Source organism: Gopherus evgoodei, unplaced genomic scaffold, assembly GCF_007399415.2.
Source record: "Gopherus evgoodei ecotype Sinaloan lineage unplaced genomic scaffold, rGopEvg1_v1.p scaffold_34_arrow_ctg1, whole genome shotgun sequence".
Lineage (NCBI taxonomy): Eukaryota > Metazoa > Chordata > Testudines > Testudinidae > Gopherus > Gopherus evgoodei.
In genome coordinates, this window is record NW_022060016.1 from 3,724,693 (window position 1) to 3,744,571 (window position 19,879).

At 64.9% G+C, this 19,879-nt stretch overlaps 1 protein-coding gene across 8 annotated transcripts in view; it reads left to right on the plus strand.

The window, feature by feature from the left end:
• DMPK (DM1 protein kinase) overlaps window positions 1–19,879 on the plus strand; it is a 36,404-nt gene that overhangs the window by 8,061 nt on the left and 8,464 nt on the right. For 6 of the 8 annotated variants that reach the window (XM_030544571.1, XM_030544573.1, XM_030544577.1 and 3 more), the window contains exons 2-8: window positions 10,396–10,487; window positions 11,983–12,066; window positions 13,183–13,278; window positions 13,971–14,119; window positions 16,603–16,696; window positions 17,086–17,286; window positions 18,173–18,436. In XM_030544571.1, the coding sequence (XP_030400431.1) occupies window positions 10,396–10,487; window positions 11,983–12,066; window positions 13,183–13,278; window positions 13,971–14,119; window positions 16,603–16,696; window positions 17,086–17,286; window positions 18,173–18,436 (980 nt within the window). The remainder of the gene's footprint in view (window positions 1–10,395; window positions 10,488–11,982; window positions 12,067–13,182; window positions 13,279–13,970; window positions 14,120–16,602; window positions 16,697–17,085; window positions 17,287–18,172; window positions 18,437–19,879) is intronic. The other 2 variants (XM_030544572.1, XM_030544578.1) reach the window with 1 other exon arrangement.

Genomic DNA, 19,879 nt, shown 5'->3' on the forward strand with positions numbered 1-19,879 from the left:
TGGTGGAGGGGTGTGTGGGGCGTGGCCAGGGGCGGCTCCAGGCCCCAGCACGCCAAGCGCGTGCTTGGGGCGGCAAGCCGCGGGGGGCGCTCTGCTGGTTGCCGGAAGGGCGGTAGGCGGCTCCGGTGGACCTCCCGCAGGTGTGCTTGTGGAGGGTCCGCTGGTCCCGCAGCTTTGGTCACGCCTGCGGGAGGTCCACCGGAGCCACCTGCCGCCCTCCCGGCGACCAGCAGAGCACCCCCCGTGGCATGCCGCCCTGCTTGGGGCAGCGAAATGTCTAGAGCCACCCCTGGGCGTGGCAGGGGCATTCGGGGCACTACTGGGGTGGATGGGCATGCGGGACATGGCAGGGACAGGGGCCTTCGGGGCGCTGCAGGGGTGGAGGGGTGTGTAGGGCATGACAGGGCCATTGCGGTGCTGTGGGGGTGGAGGGGCGTGCGGGGTGTGGCAGGAGCTTTGGGGCGCTGTGAAGGTGGAGGGGCATGCGGGGCATGGCAGACGCGTTCTGGGCACTACCAGGGTGGAGGGGTGTGCGGGGCATGGCAGACACAGGGGTCTTTGGGGCGATGCGGGGGTGGAGGCGCATGCGGGGCATGGCTGGGGCCTTCGGGGCGCTGTGGGGGTGGAGGGCGTGCAGGGCATGGCAGGGACAGGGGCCTTCGGGGCGCTGCGGGGGTGGAGGGGCGTGTGGGGCATGGCAGGGGCTTTGGGACGCTGTAGGGGTGGAGGGGTGTGTGGGGCGTGGCAGGGCCTTTGGGGCACTGTGGGGGTGGAGGGGTGTGTGGGGCGTGGCAGGGACAGGGGCATTCAGGGTGCTGCGGGGGTGGAGGGGCGTGTGGGGCATGGCAGAGGCCTTCAGGGTGCTGCGGGGGTGGAGGGGCGTGCGGGGCATGGCAGGGGCTTTGGGACGCTGTGGGGGTGGAGGGGCGTGCAGGGCATGGCAGGGCCTTTGGGGTGCTGTGAGGGTGGAGGGGTGTGTGGGGCATGGCAGGGACGGGCATTCAGGGTGCTGCGGGAGTGGAGGGCGTGCGGGATGTGGCAGGGCCTTTGGGGCGCTGTGGGGGTGGAGGGGCGTGTGGGGCATGGCAGGGGCTTTGGGGCGCTTTGGGAGTGAAGGGGCGTGCAGGGTGTGGCAGGGGCCTTCGGGGTGATGCAGAGGTGGAGGGGCGTGGCAAGGGCCTTCGGGGCGCTTCAGGGGTGGAAGGGCATTTGGGGCATGGGAGGGAGAGGGGCCTTCGAGGCGCTATGGGAGTGGAGGGCGTGCGGGGTGTGGCAGGGATGGGCATTCAGGGCGCTGCGGGGGTGGAGGGTGTGCGGGGCATGGCAGGGATGGGCATTCGGGGCGCTGCGGGGGTGGAGGGCATGCAGGGCATGGCGGGGCCTTTGGGGCCCTTTGGGGGTGAAGGGGCATTTGAGGCGTGGCAGGGACAGGGGCCTTCGGGGCGCTGCGGGGGTGGAGGGTGTGTGGGGCATGGCAGGGACGGGCATTCAGGGCGCTGCGGGGGTGGAGGGCATGCGGGGCATGGCAAGGGCAGGCATTCGGGGCACTGCGGGGGTGGAGGGTGTGCGGGGCATGGCAGGGACGGGCATTCTAGGTGCTGCGGGAGTGGAGGGCATGCAGGGCATGGCAGGGACGGGTATTCACGGTGCTGTGGGAGAGGAGGGCGTGCGGGGTGTGGCAGGGCCTTTGGGGCGCTGCGGGGGTGGAGGGCATGCGGGGCATGGCAAGGACGGGCATTCGGTGCGCTGCGGGGGTGGAGGGTGTGCGGGGCATGGCAAGGACGGGCATTCGGGGCGCTGCGGGGGTGGAGGGTGTGTGGGGCATGGCAGGGATGGGCATTCTAGGTGCTGCAGGAGTGGAGGGCATGCGGGGCATGGCAGGGATGGGCATTCACGGTGCTGCGGGAGAGGAGGGCATGCGGGGTGTGGCAGGGCCTTCGGGGCGCTGCGGGGGTGGAGGGCATGCGGGGCATGGCAAGGACGGGCATTCAGGGCGCTGCAGGGGTGGAGGGTGTGCGGGGCATGGCAAGGACGGGCATTCGGGGCGCTGCGGGGGTGGAGGGTGTGTGGGGCATGGCAGGGACGGGCATTCTAGGTGCTGCAGGAGTGGAGGGCATGCGGGGCATGGCAGGGACGGGCATTCACGGTGCTGCGGGAGAGGAGGGCGTGCGGGGTGTGGCAGGGCCTTCGGAGCGCTGTGGGGGCGGAGGGCATGCGGGGTGTGGCAGGGACAGGGGCCTTCGGGGTGCTGTGGGGGTGGAAGGCATGCGGGGCATGGCAGGGCCTTTGGAGCACTGTGGGGGTGGAGGGGCATGTAGGGTGTGGCAGGGGCTTTGGGGTGCTGCGGGGGTGGAGAGGCATTTGGGGCATGGCAGGGACAGGGGCCTTCGGGGTGCTGCGGGGGTGGAGGGCGTGCGGGGCGTGGCAGGGACAGGCATTCGGGGCGCTGCGGAGGTGGAGGGCGTGCGGGGCATGGCAGGGACGGGCCTTCGGGGCGCTGCGGAGGTGGAGGGGCGTGCGGGGCGTGGCAGGGACGGGCATTCAGGGCGCTGCGGAGGTGGAGGTCGTGCGGGGCATGGCAGGGACAGGAGCCTTCGGGGTGCTGCGGGGGTGGAGGGCGTGCGGGGTTTGGCAGGGGCCTTTGGGTCGCTGTGGGGGTGGAGGGTGTGCGGGGTGCGCCAGGGAGGGGTTATTTGGGGCACCCAGGGTGGGGCTGCTGCATTGCCATCAGCCAGGAGGGGCATATGGGCTCAGGGGACGCGGAGGGGGTGGCCGGAGGAGTGGGCGCTGGCTGTCAGCCTGAGCTACGGGGGGTTTAGTGGGGCTCTGAGCTCGCTGGGTTCTGCTCCGGCCCGGATTCCTGCCCATGCGGGGCAGTGCCCCAGATGGAGACGGCTCCTGGCTCGTCTGTCCCGTGGTGCCAGGCGTGGCCAGGCTGCCAGACCCTCCCCATTCCACTTCCCCAAACAATGCCCCCCCCCGCCCGCCGCGGTGTTTACACTCCCTGATATTAATAGACTGCCACAACCTGCCCCCGCTTGCTGCCCAGCCACAGGGGATGGATTTAGCTCTGGATCTCGCCCGGCTGCATCTCCCCCCCCAGTCCCCGCCCCAGGTCAGACCTCGGGCTATTTTGTCCAAAGAATGGTCTGGCGGCGAAGGCGGGCGCCGAGTGCCGGCTTGAGGGCACCTTGGCCCCCTGATCTTGCTTCCTGCGTGGCAGGAGGAGGGGACTGGGGCTCAGGATGTCTAGCGGTTAGAGCATGGGGAAGTGGGGGAGTCCGGACTCCTGGGTTCTCGTCCCAGCTGCGGACAGGGAGCACGGGCGAGTGTTAGCAGCGAGCGATTGTTACCACCCCCAAAGCTTGTTCGGAGCGCGCTGTGCCCCCCCCCCCGGGGTTGAGAGCCTCCGTAAGCATGGCACCCGCCATCCCCTGCCCCGCCAAGCTTAGGCCTGAGGTGATTTGAACTAGCAGCATAGGGGCCTGCACTCTTCCCAGGGGCGAATGGCCCCCAACATCCAGCCAGTCACCCCCCCCCAGCACCCTCTGACCCTCCCCGCACTCAGCCCAGGCTGGCCCCTTTGCTTGCACACATGATGGGAGTAAGGGGTCACGGCCCCTCCCTGCCCAGCACAGGATTGTGGGCGGAGACATGAGTGATATGCCCTGTCCATGCACGGGACCCTGCCCCTTTGCCGTGGTCTCTTCCCTCCCCCTCTCTATTTGCCCCTCCACCCCTCCCATCATTAAGCCTCATCCATCGCCTATTGGCCCCTGATAAATCTCTCCCCCTGCTGGCTCCGGAGGGGGGTGGGGGGGGCTCCAATGGGGGGCTGGGACACAGCTCCTGTCCTTGCCTTTCAGTGCTTGCCCTGCCCACATCTTTCCCCATCTAGGGTTAAAGGAGCCAACATGCCCCAGGCTGCGGGCCACAGCTAAGGTCTGGGTGTGGGGGGCTCGGCCTCGAGCAATGGGTAGTTATTTGGCATAGTCCTGGCCAAGGGAACAGGACCCGGGCTGGTTCCTGCCCCCCGATTGCTTGCAGAGAGGTGGGGTAGGGGGGAGACCCTGCTAACTCCTGTAAGACACTGGCCTGCATCGCTTGCCTGGTGGCCATTCTCCATGCGGGAGTTTGTGGTCCCATGCGGGAGCTGGGGCAACACTCCCGTCCTCTTCCCCCTCCAGCAGGATCCGCAGGATGCGAGCCTGCCCACCCTCGGGCTAAAGGAGCAACCGCAGCAGCCAGCAGCAGTAGTTGGCCGTTATCCTCTTAGTAAAGCAGCCACCCCAGGGGCTACTGGCTGCACAGGGTTGTTAGCACCTCACCCATGTTTCGATGCTGCAGCGACAGGCACCCCGAGAGACTGGCGGAGACGGGGGAGCTCCCAGCAGCTCTGGAGGAAGGGGACCGGTCCCGGACACAGAGCGTTTTACCGCGGCTAAACGTCTGGGAACAAAGAACGGGGGCCGTGCTCCCAGGATGGGGGGAACGATCGGCAGAACACGGGTGCCCAGTGCGGCCCTGGGGCCAAACAGGCTAATACACCCGCAGGGGCGTCTTGTGGAGGAGCAAAGAGGTGATTTTCCCTCTGGACTGGGCCCTGGTGCGACCGCTGTGGCACTCCTGGGTCCAGCTCCGGCGCCCACAATTCAAGGATGTTGATAAATTGCCGAAGGGTCAGAGAAGAGCCACCCGAATGATCAAAGCATGAGAAAACCTGCCTTACAGTGAGAGACCCCAGGAGCTAAAGCCCATGACTATGAGCCAGGGGGTGGGAGGTCTGGTCCCAGCTCCCCCTGATGGTGGGCAAGGGACTTTGTGTGCCTGGTGGCTGCTTGGCTTTCTCTCCAGGCCTGGTGCCCTCCCCTTGTACTGACAGAGTGTAACGCACCGTCCCCTCTTCAATGAGCAGACAGATCCGACCCCTCTGCTTACAGGCTCTTTTGAGAATAGGGGCCAAAAGCTGGTGCTTCCTAATAATCTTTTCTCACCTCGATTCCCTTCGCCCCGCCACCAACAGGCAGCCACCTCTGGGGTGGGATGCAGCAGCTGTTAAAAAAGCTGCCTGTCAGTGATGCAGCACAGAAGTGGAGGAGGCAGAGCTAACAAACAGCAGAAGTTCAAGGAGACGATAGGCTTTGGCCAGGACTATCGTTATCCTGTTGGAAATGTCAAGGGCTCAGTTTTCCATCCAGAAGACGATGAGCCAAGCCACACGCTGGGCTGTTGGATCAATGCTGCAAGGTCCCACTGCAGTTGGCATCCTCCTGGATGTCTCCTGCCCCAATCGCACCCTGCGGGGCCACAGGTGAGACACGACGGGACAACACAGAGGTCCTACGTCCTGGGCTGGCAGGGACGGGCCCCTGCGTGGACATGGGAAGCAGAGGCCTGGAGAGCCGGGGTGGCTGGTGTAAGCCTCGGTCGGGATCTCCCGGGACCCCCTTGCAGCCCGGCTCTGGGGCAGCAGGGTTGAGGCCAGCAGCAGGTGCGGGTAGACTGACTCCAGTGGCTCGGCTGGGATAAAAGCACCGGGGCTCCCCATCCTCATGCTTCAGCTGGGAGCTGCTCACTGGCAGGGTCAGGAAGGCCACTGCCCCCATGGCATAGCACCGCGCAGCCAGCAGGGGAATGCATGTGTGAGACCTTCGCTTGGTCGCTGCTGGAGATGGGATGGAGCCCTGTGTGGCCGGAGACAGGATGTTGGCCAAGACAGAACTCCGGGTTGATTCGTGTGTGTTTGGAGGCAGGATACCGGAATCGATGGAGTCCCAGGTAGATCTGACGTGGCTGGAAGTGGGATATGGGCCGAGATGGAGCCCTGGGAAGATCCGGTGTGGCCGGAGGCTGGATACTGGAGTGAATGGAGCCCCAGGCAGATCCGGTGTGGCTGGAGGCAGGATACTGGAGTCCATGGAGCCCTGGGCAGATCCGGTGTGGCCAGAGGTGGGATACTGGAGTCCATGGAGCCTCAGGCAGATCCAGTGTGGCCGGAGATGGGATACTGGAGTGAATGGAGCCTCAGGCAGATCCGGTGTGGCGGGAGGTGGGATACTGGAGTGAATGGAGCCCTGGGCAGATCCGGTGTGGCTGGAGGCAGGATACTGGAGTCCATGGAGCCCTGGGTAGATCCGGTGTGGCTGGAGGCAGGATACTGGAGTCCATGGAGCCCCAGGCAGATCTGGTGTGGCCGGAGGCGGGATACTGGAGTGAATGGAGCCTCGGGCAGATCCAGTGTGGCCGGAGGTGGGATACTGGAGTGAATGAAGCCATGGGCAGATCCGGTGTGGCTGGAGGCAAGATACTGGAGTCCATGGAGCCCTGGGTAGATCCGGTGTGGCTGGAGGCAGGATACTGGAGTTCATGGAGCCCTGGGTAGATCTGGTGTGGCTGGAGGCAGGATACTGGAGTCCATGGAGCCCTGGGTAGATCCGGTGCAGCCAGAGATGGGATATCATCCGAGAAGGAGCCTCAGGTAGATCTGGTGTGGCTGGAGGCAGGACACTGGAGTGAATGCAGCCTCGGGCAGATCCAGTGCGGCCGGAGGCGGGATACTGGAGTGAATGGAGCCTCGGGCAGATCCAGTGTGGCCGGAGGTGGGATACTGGAGTGAATGGAGCCCCGGGCAGATCCGGTGTGGCTGGAGGCAGGATATTGGAGTCCATGGAACCCCGGGCAGATCCGGTGTGGCCGGAGGCAGTACACTGGAGTGAATGCAGCCTCGGGCAAATCCGGTGTGGCCGGAGGCAGTACACTGGAGTGAATGCAGCCTCGGGCAGACCCAGTGTGGCCGGAGATGGGATACTGGAGTCCATGGAGCCCTGGGTAGATCCGGTGTGGCCGGAGGTGGGATATTGTCCGAGAAGGAGCCTCAGGTAAATCTGGTGTGGCTGGAGGCAGGATACTGGAGTGAATGGAGCCTTGGGCAGATCTGTTGTGGCCGGAGGCAGGATATTGGAGTCCATGGAGCCCCAGGCAGATCCGGTGTGGCCAGAGGTGGGATATCATTTGAGAAGGAGCCTCAGGTAGGTCTGGTGTGGCTGGAGGCAGGACACTGGAGTGCATGGAGCTCTGGGTAGATCCAGTGCTATTACTGCTCCCAGTTCAGCGCCATGTCCAGCCCTGCGTCCACACTAGGGACAAAGGGGCTTTTTTGAACACGCGGTAAAAATCTTTGCATGGACAAGGGCAGCTTGTAATTTTCCCACGCGTTAGCTGCTCCAGGCTCCCCTCCCAGGATAGGCACACACTGCCCCGTGAGTCCAGGATTCAAACTCAGGGTCCAAACTAAACCACCTTCCATCTATACACAAACGGTGCTAACCCAGGACCCAGATCCAGCCTCCCAGGACCCTCCAGGGCAGAGTGTCTAAGCCTGAGTCAAGCCAGGATCCAGGGTTCAAATCCTGTTGCACTGGACTTGTGCGCTGGGAGTCCACTAAAAATATCCTACAATCCCACAGGCAGACTGTCTCTTGGGCAGTCAAGTTTTCCTACCCTGCACCACAGAGAGCTAGAGCGACCCCATTTTGGGAGGACGCTAGGAAGTCTGGGATATCGGTGGTGGGGCTCGGGCCCGTCTACTGCAGTGTAGATGCTGCAGCCCCAGGTTGGGCCGCGGGTTCAACACTTCCTAACCAGGGGTTACCAACGGGTGTCGACGCTCAAGCCCTAGGGTAGCAAACCCGGCATCTGCTGACTCCAGTTCCGCTAGCCCAGGGCTGCCACTGCCATGTAGACAGACCCCGCCGTGTTTCCCGCGGCTGGCTAATGTGTGTGAACCAAACTGCCTTGTCGGCACTCGGGTGTTAGTGAACGTGGGGTAAAACCGCCTGTTGTCTCTGGCTGCCTGGGCCCCAGGCCCCTGGTGGTGTCACTGACGCTGGTGAAAAATGACTGGGAACCCCTCCTGCAGCAGAACGGCCGGGGAACGGTGTGTGGATAGGAATCGCCGGCTAGGGCCTGGGACCAGCAGCCGATGCACTTTGGAGTCCCGCTGCCCTGGGCCTGGGGGCTGTCTGCACCGCGCCTAGATGGCACCGTGGCCCATGGTGCTACCCCTGCCCCGGCAGCCCGGATTTCACCCCCAAGTGCGCACGCAGAGCCCTAGTGGCGTGTCCAGCTCGTGCTGGGATAGACCCGTGCTGTGGCTTTTCCCTGGAGGCAGCCAGCAGAGGCCGTACTGGATGGAAGGGACAGGGCTGCTTTCCAGGTAAAAACTACCTTTGCTTTGCCTCCCCCAGGATTTCACGTGGCGCTAGCTAGTCGGGCTAAGAAACCCATTATTTTTTTTGTTGCTGTGACTTGACACATTCTCAGGATTGTGCCGGCTTCTCCCTCACACCTTGTGCTAAACTGCTGCACAGCGTCGCAGTGTGAGCGTTTAACACAGCTGCTGCGCCCCGCCCCAGAGGTGGCTGCATGGTGTTTGAATTTGTCCGGAGCGCGTGGGGCTCTGGCAGGGCAGGAGACCCTGGAGAAAGGAAAGCACTCAATGCAGGCGGGTATTGAGAAGGCTGGGGCTGGCGCTGAGAGAGGAGCATGCGAAAGCCTTTACCCCACAGCACCCAAGCCCGGCCTGCATTCAGTACCAAGCAATCGGCCGCCGGAGACTGAGGGGCCTGAGAGGGGAACCTCAGGGGGGACCAGCCCCAGAAGGGGTGTGCATGGGTGGGGGATCCCTGGGACTGCCAGGGCCCCATTCTACCCTCCCCCACTGGGCTGGCTGTGGGGGGGATGAGGGCTGTGTGGGGAATGGGGAGGTGCAGAACCGATGGCTGTGGGGGGTGGGTGAGGGGGAAGCACAGGGCTGGGGGTGGGGGGATGGGGAGGTGCAGGACCATGGGTTGTTGGGGGTGGGTGGGGGGGAACAGGGCTGTGGGTGGGGGTGTGCAGGACTGATGGCTGTGGGGGGCGGGTGAGGGGGATGCACAGGCTTGGCTGTGGGGGGGATGGGGAGGTGCAGGCCCAAAGGCCGTGGGGGGCAGGTGAGGGGGGTGCACGGGGTTGGCTGTGGGGGGGATGAGGGTGTGGAGAACCGAGGGCTGTGGGGGGCGGGTGACGGGAGTGCACGGGGCTGGCTGTGGTGGGGGTGGCGGTGTGGAGAAACAATGACTGTGGGGGGCAGGTGAAGGGGTGCACAGGGCTGGCAGTGGGGGGGATTGGGTGTGGAGAAACGATGTCTGTGGGGGGCGGGTGAGGGGGTGCACAGGGCTGGCAGTGGGGGGGATTGGGTGTGGAGAAATGATGTCTGTGGGGGGCAGGTGAGGGGGTGCACAGGGCTGGCAGTGGGGGGGATTGGGTGTGGAGAACTGATGCCTGTGGGGGGCGGGTGAGGGGGTGCACAGGGCTGGCAGTGGGGGGGATTGGGTGTGGAGAAATGATGTCTGTGGGGGGCAGGTGAGGGGGTGCACAGGGCTGGCAGTGGGGGGGATTGGGTGTGGAGAAATGATGTCTGTGGGGGGCAGGTGAGGGGGTGCACAGGGCTGGCAGTGGGGGGGATTGGGTGTGGAGAACTGATGCCTGTGGGGGGCGGGTGAGGGGGTGCACAGGGCTGGCAGTGGGGGGGATTGGGTGTGGAGAAACGATGTCTGTGGGGGGCGGGTGAGGGGGTGCACAGGGCTGGCAGTGGGGGGGATTGGGTGTGGAGAAACGATGTCTGTGGGGGGCGGGTGAGGGGGTGCACAGGGCTGGCAGTGGGGGAGATGGGAGTGTGGAGAAACGATGGCTGTGGGGGGTGGGTGAGGGGAGTGCATGGGGCTGGCAGTGGGGGAGATGGGAGTGTGGAGAAACGATGACTGTGGGGGGTGGGTGAGGGGAGTGCATGGGGCTGGCTGTGGGGGGATGGGGGTGTGGAGAACTAAGGGCTGTGGGAGGCAGGTGAGGGGGGGTGCAGGGGTGCCAATGGCTTCCTGGCGGTGTGACCCCCGAGCCGCAGTAGTGGGGGGGCGGGTTGACCTGGGAGTGTCATTTGGTTTTACTGGCACTGTCTGCATGGGGGATGTGAGAGCAGGGGGTGACCTTGGGTGAGGGTACCTGAGCCGGGGGGGTGAGGGGGGGGCGAGGTGACACCTTTGCCTGGGAAACTAGACAAAGGGAGGGGGGGAGAGAAGGGGGGTGAGCCTGCTGGAGGGGGTTTGGTTTCAGTTTTGGGCTGGCTGGGCAGAGGCAGGAACCCCAAGTCTGGGGTCTGAGATCTTTGCCCCCCGAGGGACCTGGCTGGGGGGTCCTGCTGGGGACTGTGTTCCTGTCGGCTAATAAACCATGTTTTACCGGCTGGCTGAGAGTCCCGGTGAATCACAGGAAGTGGGGGGCGCAGGGCCCGACTCCCCCACACTCCGTGACACCCCCCTGATAGCTTTATTGACCCGTGTCCCTCCTGTCCCCCTCCAGCCGAACCAGTGACCGCCCGGCTCAAGGAGCTGCAGCTGCAGCGAGACGACTTTGAGATCCTGAAGGTGATCGGGCGCGGCGCATTCAGCGAGGTGAGAAGGGGCCACGTGCCGGGAAGCCAGGCCAGCAGCTGGGGCGGCCGCAGGGCAGCCGGCATGCCAGGCAGCCGGGTCCCCCCGGGATCCCAGCGCTGACCTTGTGCATGGGGGGAGGGGTCGCAGCAGCCATGTGTCCAGCTGCATCAACACAGCACCTGCCCCAGGCCCCCCGCTGCCAGCCCCCGCTGGGGTGCAGAGGGCTGCCCCAGGCAGCCGCAGGAGAGCTGCCATTGGCCATTCGTTGGCCACCCCAAGGAGCCAGAAAAAATGGTTTTGTATCAATCCAAAAATGCAATTTTTGGTGACTTGCAAAGTTAAAAAAAAAATATCATTCTGGGCCGAAGAAAATGTTTTGGTTTTTTCAGAGCTTTTTTGAAGTTTAAAAACCGAAATGAAAGAAAAGGAGAAGGGGGCACGTAAAGTCGCTTCCGAGGGAAACGCTTGGTCTTGGAAATGATGGAAGGAAACCTTTTGATTCCCTTTTTTTCCTGGAATTTTTGGTTTTGTGTCTCATCCCGCCCCCACTCCACCCCGCCCTGCCCCCTGAAACTCTTTGGTGACACAAATGCACAGTGTGTCCTGGGGTTGTCCAATCTGCATTATTTCATAGAAAAAATGATTCGGGGTGGAAAAGTTTGTCCAGCTCTAACTGTCAGTAATACGCAAAAGGAAAGAGTAATTCACTCAACGTACAGTCAACCTGTGGAACTCACTGCTGGGGGATATTGTGAAAGTCAAAAGTACTAGTGGGTTCAGAGGAATGCGAGACGTTCCTGGAGGATAGGCCCATCAATTAGCCAAAATGGGCAGGGATGCCGCCCCATGCTCCAGGTGTCCCTAAGTTGCTGACTGCCGGGTGCTGGGACTGGATGACGGGATGGATCATTCGGTAATTGCCCTGTTCTGGTCATTCCCCGGCATGTGCCAGTGGCCACTTTCAGGGTCAGGATACTGGGCTAGCTGGCCCATTGGCCTGCCCAATCCAGGGAGGAAGGTCTGGCCACGACATCAGGGCGGGTCCTTCCCGCTAAGGATGCGGGTTCAATCCCCGGGTGTGCTGGGTTGGAGAGGGACCCAGTACTGCAGAACCCAGCGGTGTCAGGTCTCTGCCCTACATCTTGGGCAGCGTGGGGTGGTCAGTGCCTCTCTGGCCGATTGGTAAGGGGGAGTCCCATCTCCCACCAGTGACCCACTTCACAACCTTCCCCCCAGAGCTGGCAGGTTCTGACCTGCTCACTCCCTGCCCCCAGGGAGGTGGCACTGCAGCCCCCAACCCCTGCTCCCCACCCCCCACTGCACCCTCACCCTACCCTGGATTCCTAGAGGGGCATTATTCCGGCTCTGTGACCGGCCCATCTGAGGCTGTGGATGCTGGCGCTGGAGTAGGGTGGGCTCTGTTCCTGCTGGGAGCTGCTCTGAGACAGCCAGCCTGCCCCCTCCCGCTGGGGTGTCTCTGTGCCAGCCACGGGCCATGTCCCCCCCCCGACAGGTGGCGGTGGTGAAGATGAAGAGGACGTCGCAGGTGTACGCCATGAAGATCATGAACAAGTGGGACATGCTGAAGCGGGGCGAGGTGAGTCGGAGGTGCGAGGTGCTGGGGGGCGCTGGGTGCCAGGGGCTGATCCCAAACAGGACTTGGGCTTCCCTGAAGGTCCGGATGCCCCCTTTCCAATGCCTCTCCCTGGTTCCCACTGGGTTGGAATGTTACCACTGCCCCTACCTGCCCCACAAGGCATGGCTCAGACACACACACCCACCCATGGCATGCCCCATTCCTGCCCCCACCATGGCACGGCCCAGCTGCCATCCTCACCCCTGGTATGCCGTCTGTGCCCACCCCTGCCACAGCTCAGCTGCCACACACCACCCATGGTGTGCCCCATCTCTGCCCCCCACCACAGCACGGCCCAGTTGTCATCTCCCACCCATGGCAGCCCCATCCCTGCCCCACAGCATGACCCAGCTGTCATTCCCCACCCATGGCATGTCCTATTGCTAATTCCTTCTGGACAGTGTCTTCATCTGTCTGCCCCCCACAGCAATAACTCTCACCCTCCCTGTGTCCAGGATCCTCTGCCCTCCCCCACCCCGGGGCCTGCCCTTTGTCTGGGCCTGCAGGGTAAGAGCCTCTGAACTGCCCCATCTGCTCTGCTCTGCCCCCTCTGGCATTGCCCCTGTATCCCAGCGCCACGACCAGGGCAATCTCCAGTAGGAGCAGTGTTTGGCCCTGGTACAATCGCTGCTGGGATCCTGCCCTGTCAGAGCCCTGTATCCCCACCCGCTGTAGAAGTGCCCAATCTGCCCACCCCCTTGGCACTGCCCCCTCTCCCACCTCCCTCCTGCCATGGCATGGCCCCTTCTAGCCACCCCTGTCCTCCAAGGCATCGCCTCAACTAGCAACACATACACCCCCTGTGATGCTGGCCCGAGCCTCTCGCTGCCCACCTCTTCCCATGGCATTGCCCCATCTCTTCAACCCACCCACCTCCTGCCCGTGGCAGGACTCAGTGCCCATCTCCCCAGCTCTGTTATCCCCACCCCACTGCCCCTTGCCACGCTGTGGGGTCCCAAGGAACTGGGGGCCCTGTTGTGGGGCCCAGACCCTCCCCCAGCCTGGCTGACCTCTCTCACCCCCTGTCCCCTGGTGGCCCCACCCCAGCCAGGCTCAGCATCTCTCCCGTGGGGGCAGGTGTCCTGTTTCCGTGAGGAGCGGGACGTGCTGGTGAACGGAGACAAGCGCTGGATCACCCAGCTGCACTTCGCCTTCCAGGACGAGAACTACCTGGTGAGCACTCGGAGCCGGGCAATGCGGGTGGGGGGCAGGGGGCACAGGGGTGGCAGGGGGCACATCGCCAGCACTTCCCGCCCTGCCCCCTTCACAGACCATCTGCCTAGGGATGGGCCACTCCAAGCCCTATAGATCTGAGAGCCTGGGGTCTGCATAGGGGCCACGCTGGGGAACAGCCACTCCAGACCGTATAGGGACCTGGTCTGTGATCTCTATGGACCCTACAGCCTGAGATTTCAATACAGGGACACACACTAGCGGACAGCCACTCTGGGCCCTATAGACCCTATAGCCTGACATGTCTATAGGGGACAGAATGGAGACCGGGGGATGTTATGAAGGAGACATCTTCCGGACCTCCCGCCACCAGCTGTGAGATTACAGCTGGGCCGGGGCGGGGGGGGGTGGGAGCCAGGACTCCTGGGTTCTCTCCCCAGCTCAGGGAGGGCTGTGGAGTCTAATGGTTAGAACAGGGGTGCTGGGAGCCAGGACTCCTGGGTTCTCTCCGCAACTCTAGGAGGGGAGGGCGGTCTAGTGTAGCTAACACAGCGGGTGCTGGTCATCCCAAGGGCAGGAGCCCCCCCATGCTGCCAGCACAGTCTCTCCCTTGCTGCTCTGGCCCACGTGGGGGGTTGCCCTGGAAGGTGGCCTGTCGGGGGCGCTGTCACGCCATGTCTCTGCTCCCGCAGTACCTGGTGATGGAGTACTACGTGGGGGGCGACCTCCTGACGCTGCTGAGCAAATTCGGGGACCGCATCCCCCTTGACATGGCCCGTTTCTACCTGGCCGAGATGGTGATGGCCATCGACTCCATCCACCGCCTGGGCTATGTGCACAGGTAGGGCGCCCCCCGGGGCAGGGCGGGGCACTGCGAGCAGAGGGGCAGCCAGTGCTGGGGGGGAGGGCAGCAGAGTGCAGCCTCTTGATCTCAGCTGGGACTGACCCTCGGTGAGATCCAGGGGTCTGGCCAGGGGCCAGGCGCCTAGAGCATCAGGCAGACAGAGCCCCAGCCCCCTTCTCCAGCCAGACAACCCCTGCCACCCTGCTTCTCCAGCCAGCCCCCCCTGCTTCCCTCCAGCCCCCTGGCCCCAGCAAGACACCCCCTGTTGCCCCCCAGCTCCCTTCTCCAGCTAGACACCCCTGCTTCCTTCCAACCCCCCGGCCCCAGCCAGACACGCCCGTCTCCCCCAGCCCCTTTCTCCAGCCAGACACCCCCTGCCACCCCCCTTCTCCAGCCAGACACCCCCTGCTTCCCTCCGGTCCCCTGGCCCCAACAAGACATCCCTGTTGCCCCCCAGCTCCCTACTTCACCCAGACACCCCCCTGCCAGCCCCCTTCTCCAGCCAGACACCCCCTGCTTCCCCCGGCCCCCTTCTCCAGCCAGACACCCCCTGCCTCCCCCGACCCCCTTCTCCAGCCAGAAACCCCCTGCCTCCCCCGACCCCCTTCTCCAGCCAGACAACCCCTGCCTCCCCCTGACCCCCTTCTCCAGCCAGAAACCCCCTGCCTCCCCTGGCCCCCTTCTCCAGCCAGAAACCCCCTGCCTCCCCCGGCCTCCTTCTCCAGCCAGAAACCCCCTGCCTCCCCCGGCCTCCTTCTCCAGCCAGGCAACTCCTGCCTCCCCCGGCCCCCTTCTCCAGCCAGACACCCCCTGCGTCCACCGGCCTCCTTCACCAGCGAGACAACTCCTGCCTCCCCCTGACCCCCTTCTCCAGCCAGAAACCCTCCCCTGGCCCCCTTCTCCAGCCAGACACCCCCTGCCTCCCCCGGCCTCCTTCTCCAGCCAGACAACTCCTGCCTCCCCCGGCCTCCTTCTCCAGCCAGACAACTCCTGCCTCCCCCGGCCTCCTTCACCAGCCAGACAACTCCTGCCTCCCCTGGCCTCCTTCTCCAGCCAGACAACTCCTGCCTCCCCTGACCCCCTTCTCCAGCCAGACAACTCCTGCCTTCCCTGGCCCCCTTCTCCAGCCAGACAACTCCTGCCTCCCCCTATCTCCCTTCTCCAGCCAGACACCCCCTGCCTCCCCCGGCCTCTTTCTCCAGCCAGACACCCCCTGCCTCCCCCAGCCTCTTTCTCCAGCAAGACACCCCCTGCCCCTTACCCTGGGGGGCTGCTAATTGTCAGAACAGAGCATCAGTTCAGCCCTTTGTTCCCCAACCTGCAGCCCCAAGGCTGGAGCACGTGGGAGCTCAGAGCTCCTAGACGCCCTCTCGTTCCCCCGTGCGCTGCCCAGGGCCCCGACCAGCCAGGCAGTGTACCAGGCTACCAAACGAGGTCGGATTTCTTGGCTTTCACAACCACCCATCCCCTGCCCACCCCCCTAGCCCGTGATGCTGTGTCTGCCCCTGGACACGCCTGCCTGAGCCAGAACAGCCATAAACGCTGTCCTAGATTCAGAATCGTCTCGGCCGGGCACGGCTCCAAATCACATGAGCCGCCGAAGCCTGGGAAGGTTCAGGGCCAGGCACGAGGGCCGGGGAAGGCCCAGAGGAGGGGGAAGAGTGAGGGGATGGAGCAATGGATGGGCAGACAGACGGGGCGGACGGACAGACAGACAGGCGGATCCAAGGCCAGCTGGAGCCTGGAGATGGCCGGGGAGGGAGACCCAGGGCCTGGCTTTGGGGAGGACCCTGCGTTAGCGCTGATTGAAGGGGAGTGTCCGGGCCCCTGGCTTCCTGCGGGGACCTTGGTACATGGGCCTGGCCTGGGATAGGAAACCTCCAGGCAGAACCCGCGGGGAGGAGGGCGGAGTGAGGTGGCGCTCTCATCAGCCTGGCACTAGGGGGCGCTGTGCTGCCGTGAGTGGGGTGAAGGCACAGGAGGGGGCGTTTTGCCCTCGGTCGGTGGTGCCCCAGCCTGGCACTAGGGGGCGCTGTGCTGCAGGGAGTGGGGTGAAGGCATAGGAGGGGGCGTTTTGCCCTCGGTCGGTGGTGCCCCTGCCTGGCACTAGGGGGCGCTGTGCTGCAGGGAGTGGGGTGAAGGCATAGGAGGGGGCGCTCTGCCTTCGGTCGGTGGTGCCCCAGCCTGGCACTAGGGGGCGCCGTGCTGCTGAACGTGCCATTGGCGGAATTCCCGCACCCGGGACGCTGTTGGCAGGAGCTGGAATGTTCTCCCGGCCTCCCGGCTACGTGGCAGCCTGGGTCCCCGATGGCTCCTTGGGGCAGCGGGGGGGGGGATGGTCTTCCACTTCCTGTCTCAAAGCTGCCAGGCTCCCCCCCAGGGCTGGGGGATGCGAACGTCACCTGGGAGTGAGGGGGCGACTCCCTAACTCCCCTCCCCAACAGTTTCTTTCTGTCCACCCCCCTGAACCCCCCCTCCAGAGACATCAAACCCGACAACATCCTGCTCGACCGCTGTGGGCACATCCGCCTGGGGGACTTCGGCTCCTGCCTCAAGCTCCGGGAGGATGGCACGGTGAGTGCAGTGTCCCCTTCCTCCCCCACGCTGGCCGCCTCAGGCAACAGCGCCGAGGCAAACGACGCAGCTTCCCGACGGAGATCTGCCGACTGGCAAACCCCTCTCTGCCATGGCTGGGGTGGGGGGGCTCCCTGTCCACGCTCCCTGCTTCTAGTTCGCTCTGCCTCACCCTGCCACACTCCTGGACTGAGCAGCTAGGACACGGCTGGTCTGGGAGTTCGGTTGAGTCAGCAGAAGCAGCTCTGCATCTCTATGCAGGGAGCAGACGGTGTGGGGAGGGCAAAGGGACCCTGCCACGCCATGGTCCTTGTGGCACCAAAGACAAGGGGGGGGTCTGAAATGGTGCCCCCCACATGCTGAATCCTCTCCTCCCCCCTCCCTGGCAGATCTGCTCGTCGGTGGCAGTGGGGACCCCCGATTACCTGTCCCCCGAGATCCTGCAGGCCGTGGAAGACGGGAGCCACTCGTACGGCACCGAGTGCGACTGGTGGTCCCTGGGCGTCTTTGCCTACGAGATGTTCTTTGGGCACACGCCGTTCTTCGCCGACTCCATTGTTGAGACCTACGGGAAGATCATCCACTTCAAGGTTGGGGGGGGGCAGTGGGGCAGGAAGGTGGCACCGGCACCTGGGACCTTAGGAGGAGTGAACAGTCTCCTCTAGTCCCTACCCACTGCCAGGCATCCCCTTGCCTCCCCACAGAACCCTGCCCCCCATCTCTGCCCCAGTGCTCTGCCCCCCATCTCCACCCCAGCCCTGCCCCCATCTCTGCCCCAGCTCCCTGCCTCCCATCTCCACCCCCAGTGTTCTGCCCCTCATCACTGCCCCAATGTCCTGCCCCCCATCTCCACTCCCAGTCCCCTGGCCCCCATCTCTGTCCAGCCCTGCCCCCATCTCCACCCAAGCCCTGCTCCCCATGACTGCCCCAGTGTCCTGTTCCCCATCTCCACTCACAGTACCCTACCCCCCATCTCCGCCCCAGCCCTGCCCCCATCTCTGTCCCAGCCCTGTCCCCATCTCCACCCCAGCCCTGCCCCCATCTCTGCCCCAGCTCCCTGCCTCCCATCTCCACCCACAGTGCTCTGCCCCTCATCACTGCCCCAATGTCCTGCCCCCCATCTCCACTCCCAGTCCCCTGGCCCCCATCTCTGTCCAGCCCTGCCCCCATCTCCACCCAAGTGCTGCCCCCCATCACTGCCCCAGTGTCCTGTTCCCCATCTCCACTCACAGTACCCTACCCCCCATCTCCGCCCCAGCCCTGCCCCCATCTCTGTCCCAGCCCTGTCCCCATCTCCACCCCAGCCCTGGCCCATCTCTGTCCCAACACCCCACCCCCATTCTCCACCTCCAGTGCTCTGCCCCTCATCACTGCCCCAGTGCCTTGCACCCCCATTTCTCCCCCCTGTCCACCCACCGGCCCTGCCCCCGCGTCTCCCCCCCCAGCTCCCCTGACCCCCTGCCTCCCGCCTTTCAGGAGCACTTCTGCTTCCCACTCTCGGCGCCGGAGGTGCCGGATGATGCCCGGGCCCTGATCGAAGGGCTGCTCTGCCCCCGGGAGACGCGGCTGGGCCGGAACGGGGTGCGGGATTTCCGGGAGCACCCCTTCTTCGCCGGCGTGGACTGGGAGGGGCTGCGGGCGTTCACCCCGCCTTTCGCCCCCGAGTTTGCCAACGCAACCGACACCTCCAATTTCGACGTGGTGGATGACTGCCTGACGGACATGGTGAGCGGGGGCGGGGTAGGTGACCTTTCCTTTCTCAGATCCCCCCTGTCAGCGCCCCGCATGGCTGCCCCCTCCACCCGCTGCTCCCCCTCTCACCTTGGGCTGCCCCCAGGGTCACTCGGGGGCCGGCTCCGCGTGCCCCCTGGCTGGGCCGCCCGGTGAAGTGCCCATGGTCTGGCATCGCCACGTCTCTGGCCAGCTCAGACCCCCTGGCACCGCAGAATGGCCCTAAAGTGAGGGGAAGGGCCCCCCGAGTATCCCCCCACTGGCTGGCATGGAGCTGGCGTACGGGTCCTGCTCCCAGCCCCTGGGGTGTGGCCAGAGTGCCCTGTGCTGTGGCTATTCGCTGCCCCCAAGGGCCCATGGGGGGGGCACAGAGAGGGCACAGCATGAGTTAGAGCAGCCCTGAGGCTGCACTAACTGAGGCCAGGAACTGGGGGCAGCTGCAGAGACCCTGGGTGCCCCCTAGGAGCGGGGGTTCCCTGCCTTGCTGCAGGCTGAGATCTGCCCTTGCCTCCTGCCCCGGGTGGGGGAATAACATGAACTCCCAGCGCCCCCCCAGTCTCTTTCCCAACTGCCAACATAAAGCTTCCCTGTCCGCCTGTCAGCCCCCCTGCCCCCACCTACCACCCCCATCTACTCCGCAAGCCCCCAGCCCTCACCTACCGCTCCCCACCCACCCCCTGTCCCCACCTACTGCCCCCGTCCGCTCCTGCCCTCAGCCCCCACCTGCCAGCCCCCAGCCCCCACCTACTGCCCCCCATCCACCCCTGTCCCCCAACCCCGATCTTCCACCCCATCCACTCCTGCCCCCAGCCCCCACTTACCACCCCCCATCCACCCCCTCTCCTCCAGCCCCCACCTACAGCCCCCATCCATCCCTGTCCCCCAGCCCCCACCTACCATCTCCCCATCCACTCCTGCCCCCAGTCCCCACCTACCACCCCCATCCACCCCCTGTCCTCCAGCCCCCACCTACTGCCTCCCATCCACCCCTGTTCCCCAGCGCCCACCTACTGGCCCCTATCCACTCCTGTCCCCCAACCCTGATCTTCCACCCCATCCACTCCTGCCCCCAGCCCTCACCTACCGCTCCCCATCCACCCCCTGTCCCCACCTACTGCCCCTGTCCGCTCCTGCCCTCAGCCCCCACCTACCACCTGCCAGCCCCCAGCCCCCACCTACTGCCCCCCATCCACCCCTGTCCCCCAACCCCGATCTTCCACCCCATCCACTCCTGCCCCCAGCCCCCACTTACCACCCCCCATCCACCCCCTCTCCTCCAGCCCCCACCTCCAGCCCCCATCCATCCCTGTCCCCCAACCCCCACCTACCACCCCCCATCCACTCCTGCCCCCAGCCCCCACCTACCACCCCCATCCACCCCCTGTCCTCCAGCCCCCACCTACTGCCTCCCATCCACCCCTGTTCCCCAGCCCCCACCTACTGGCCCCTATC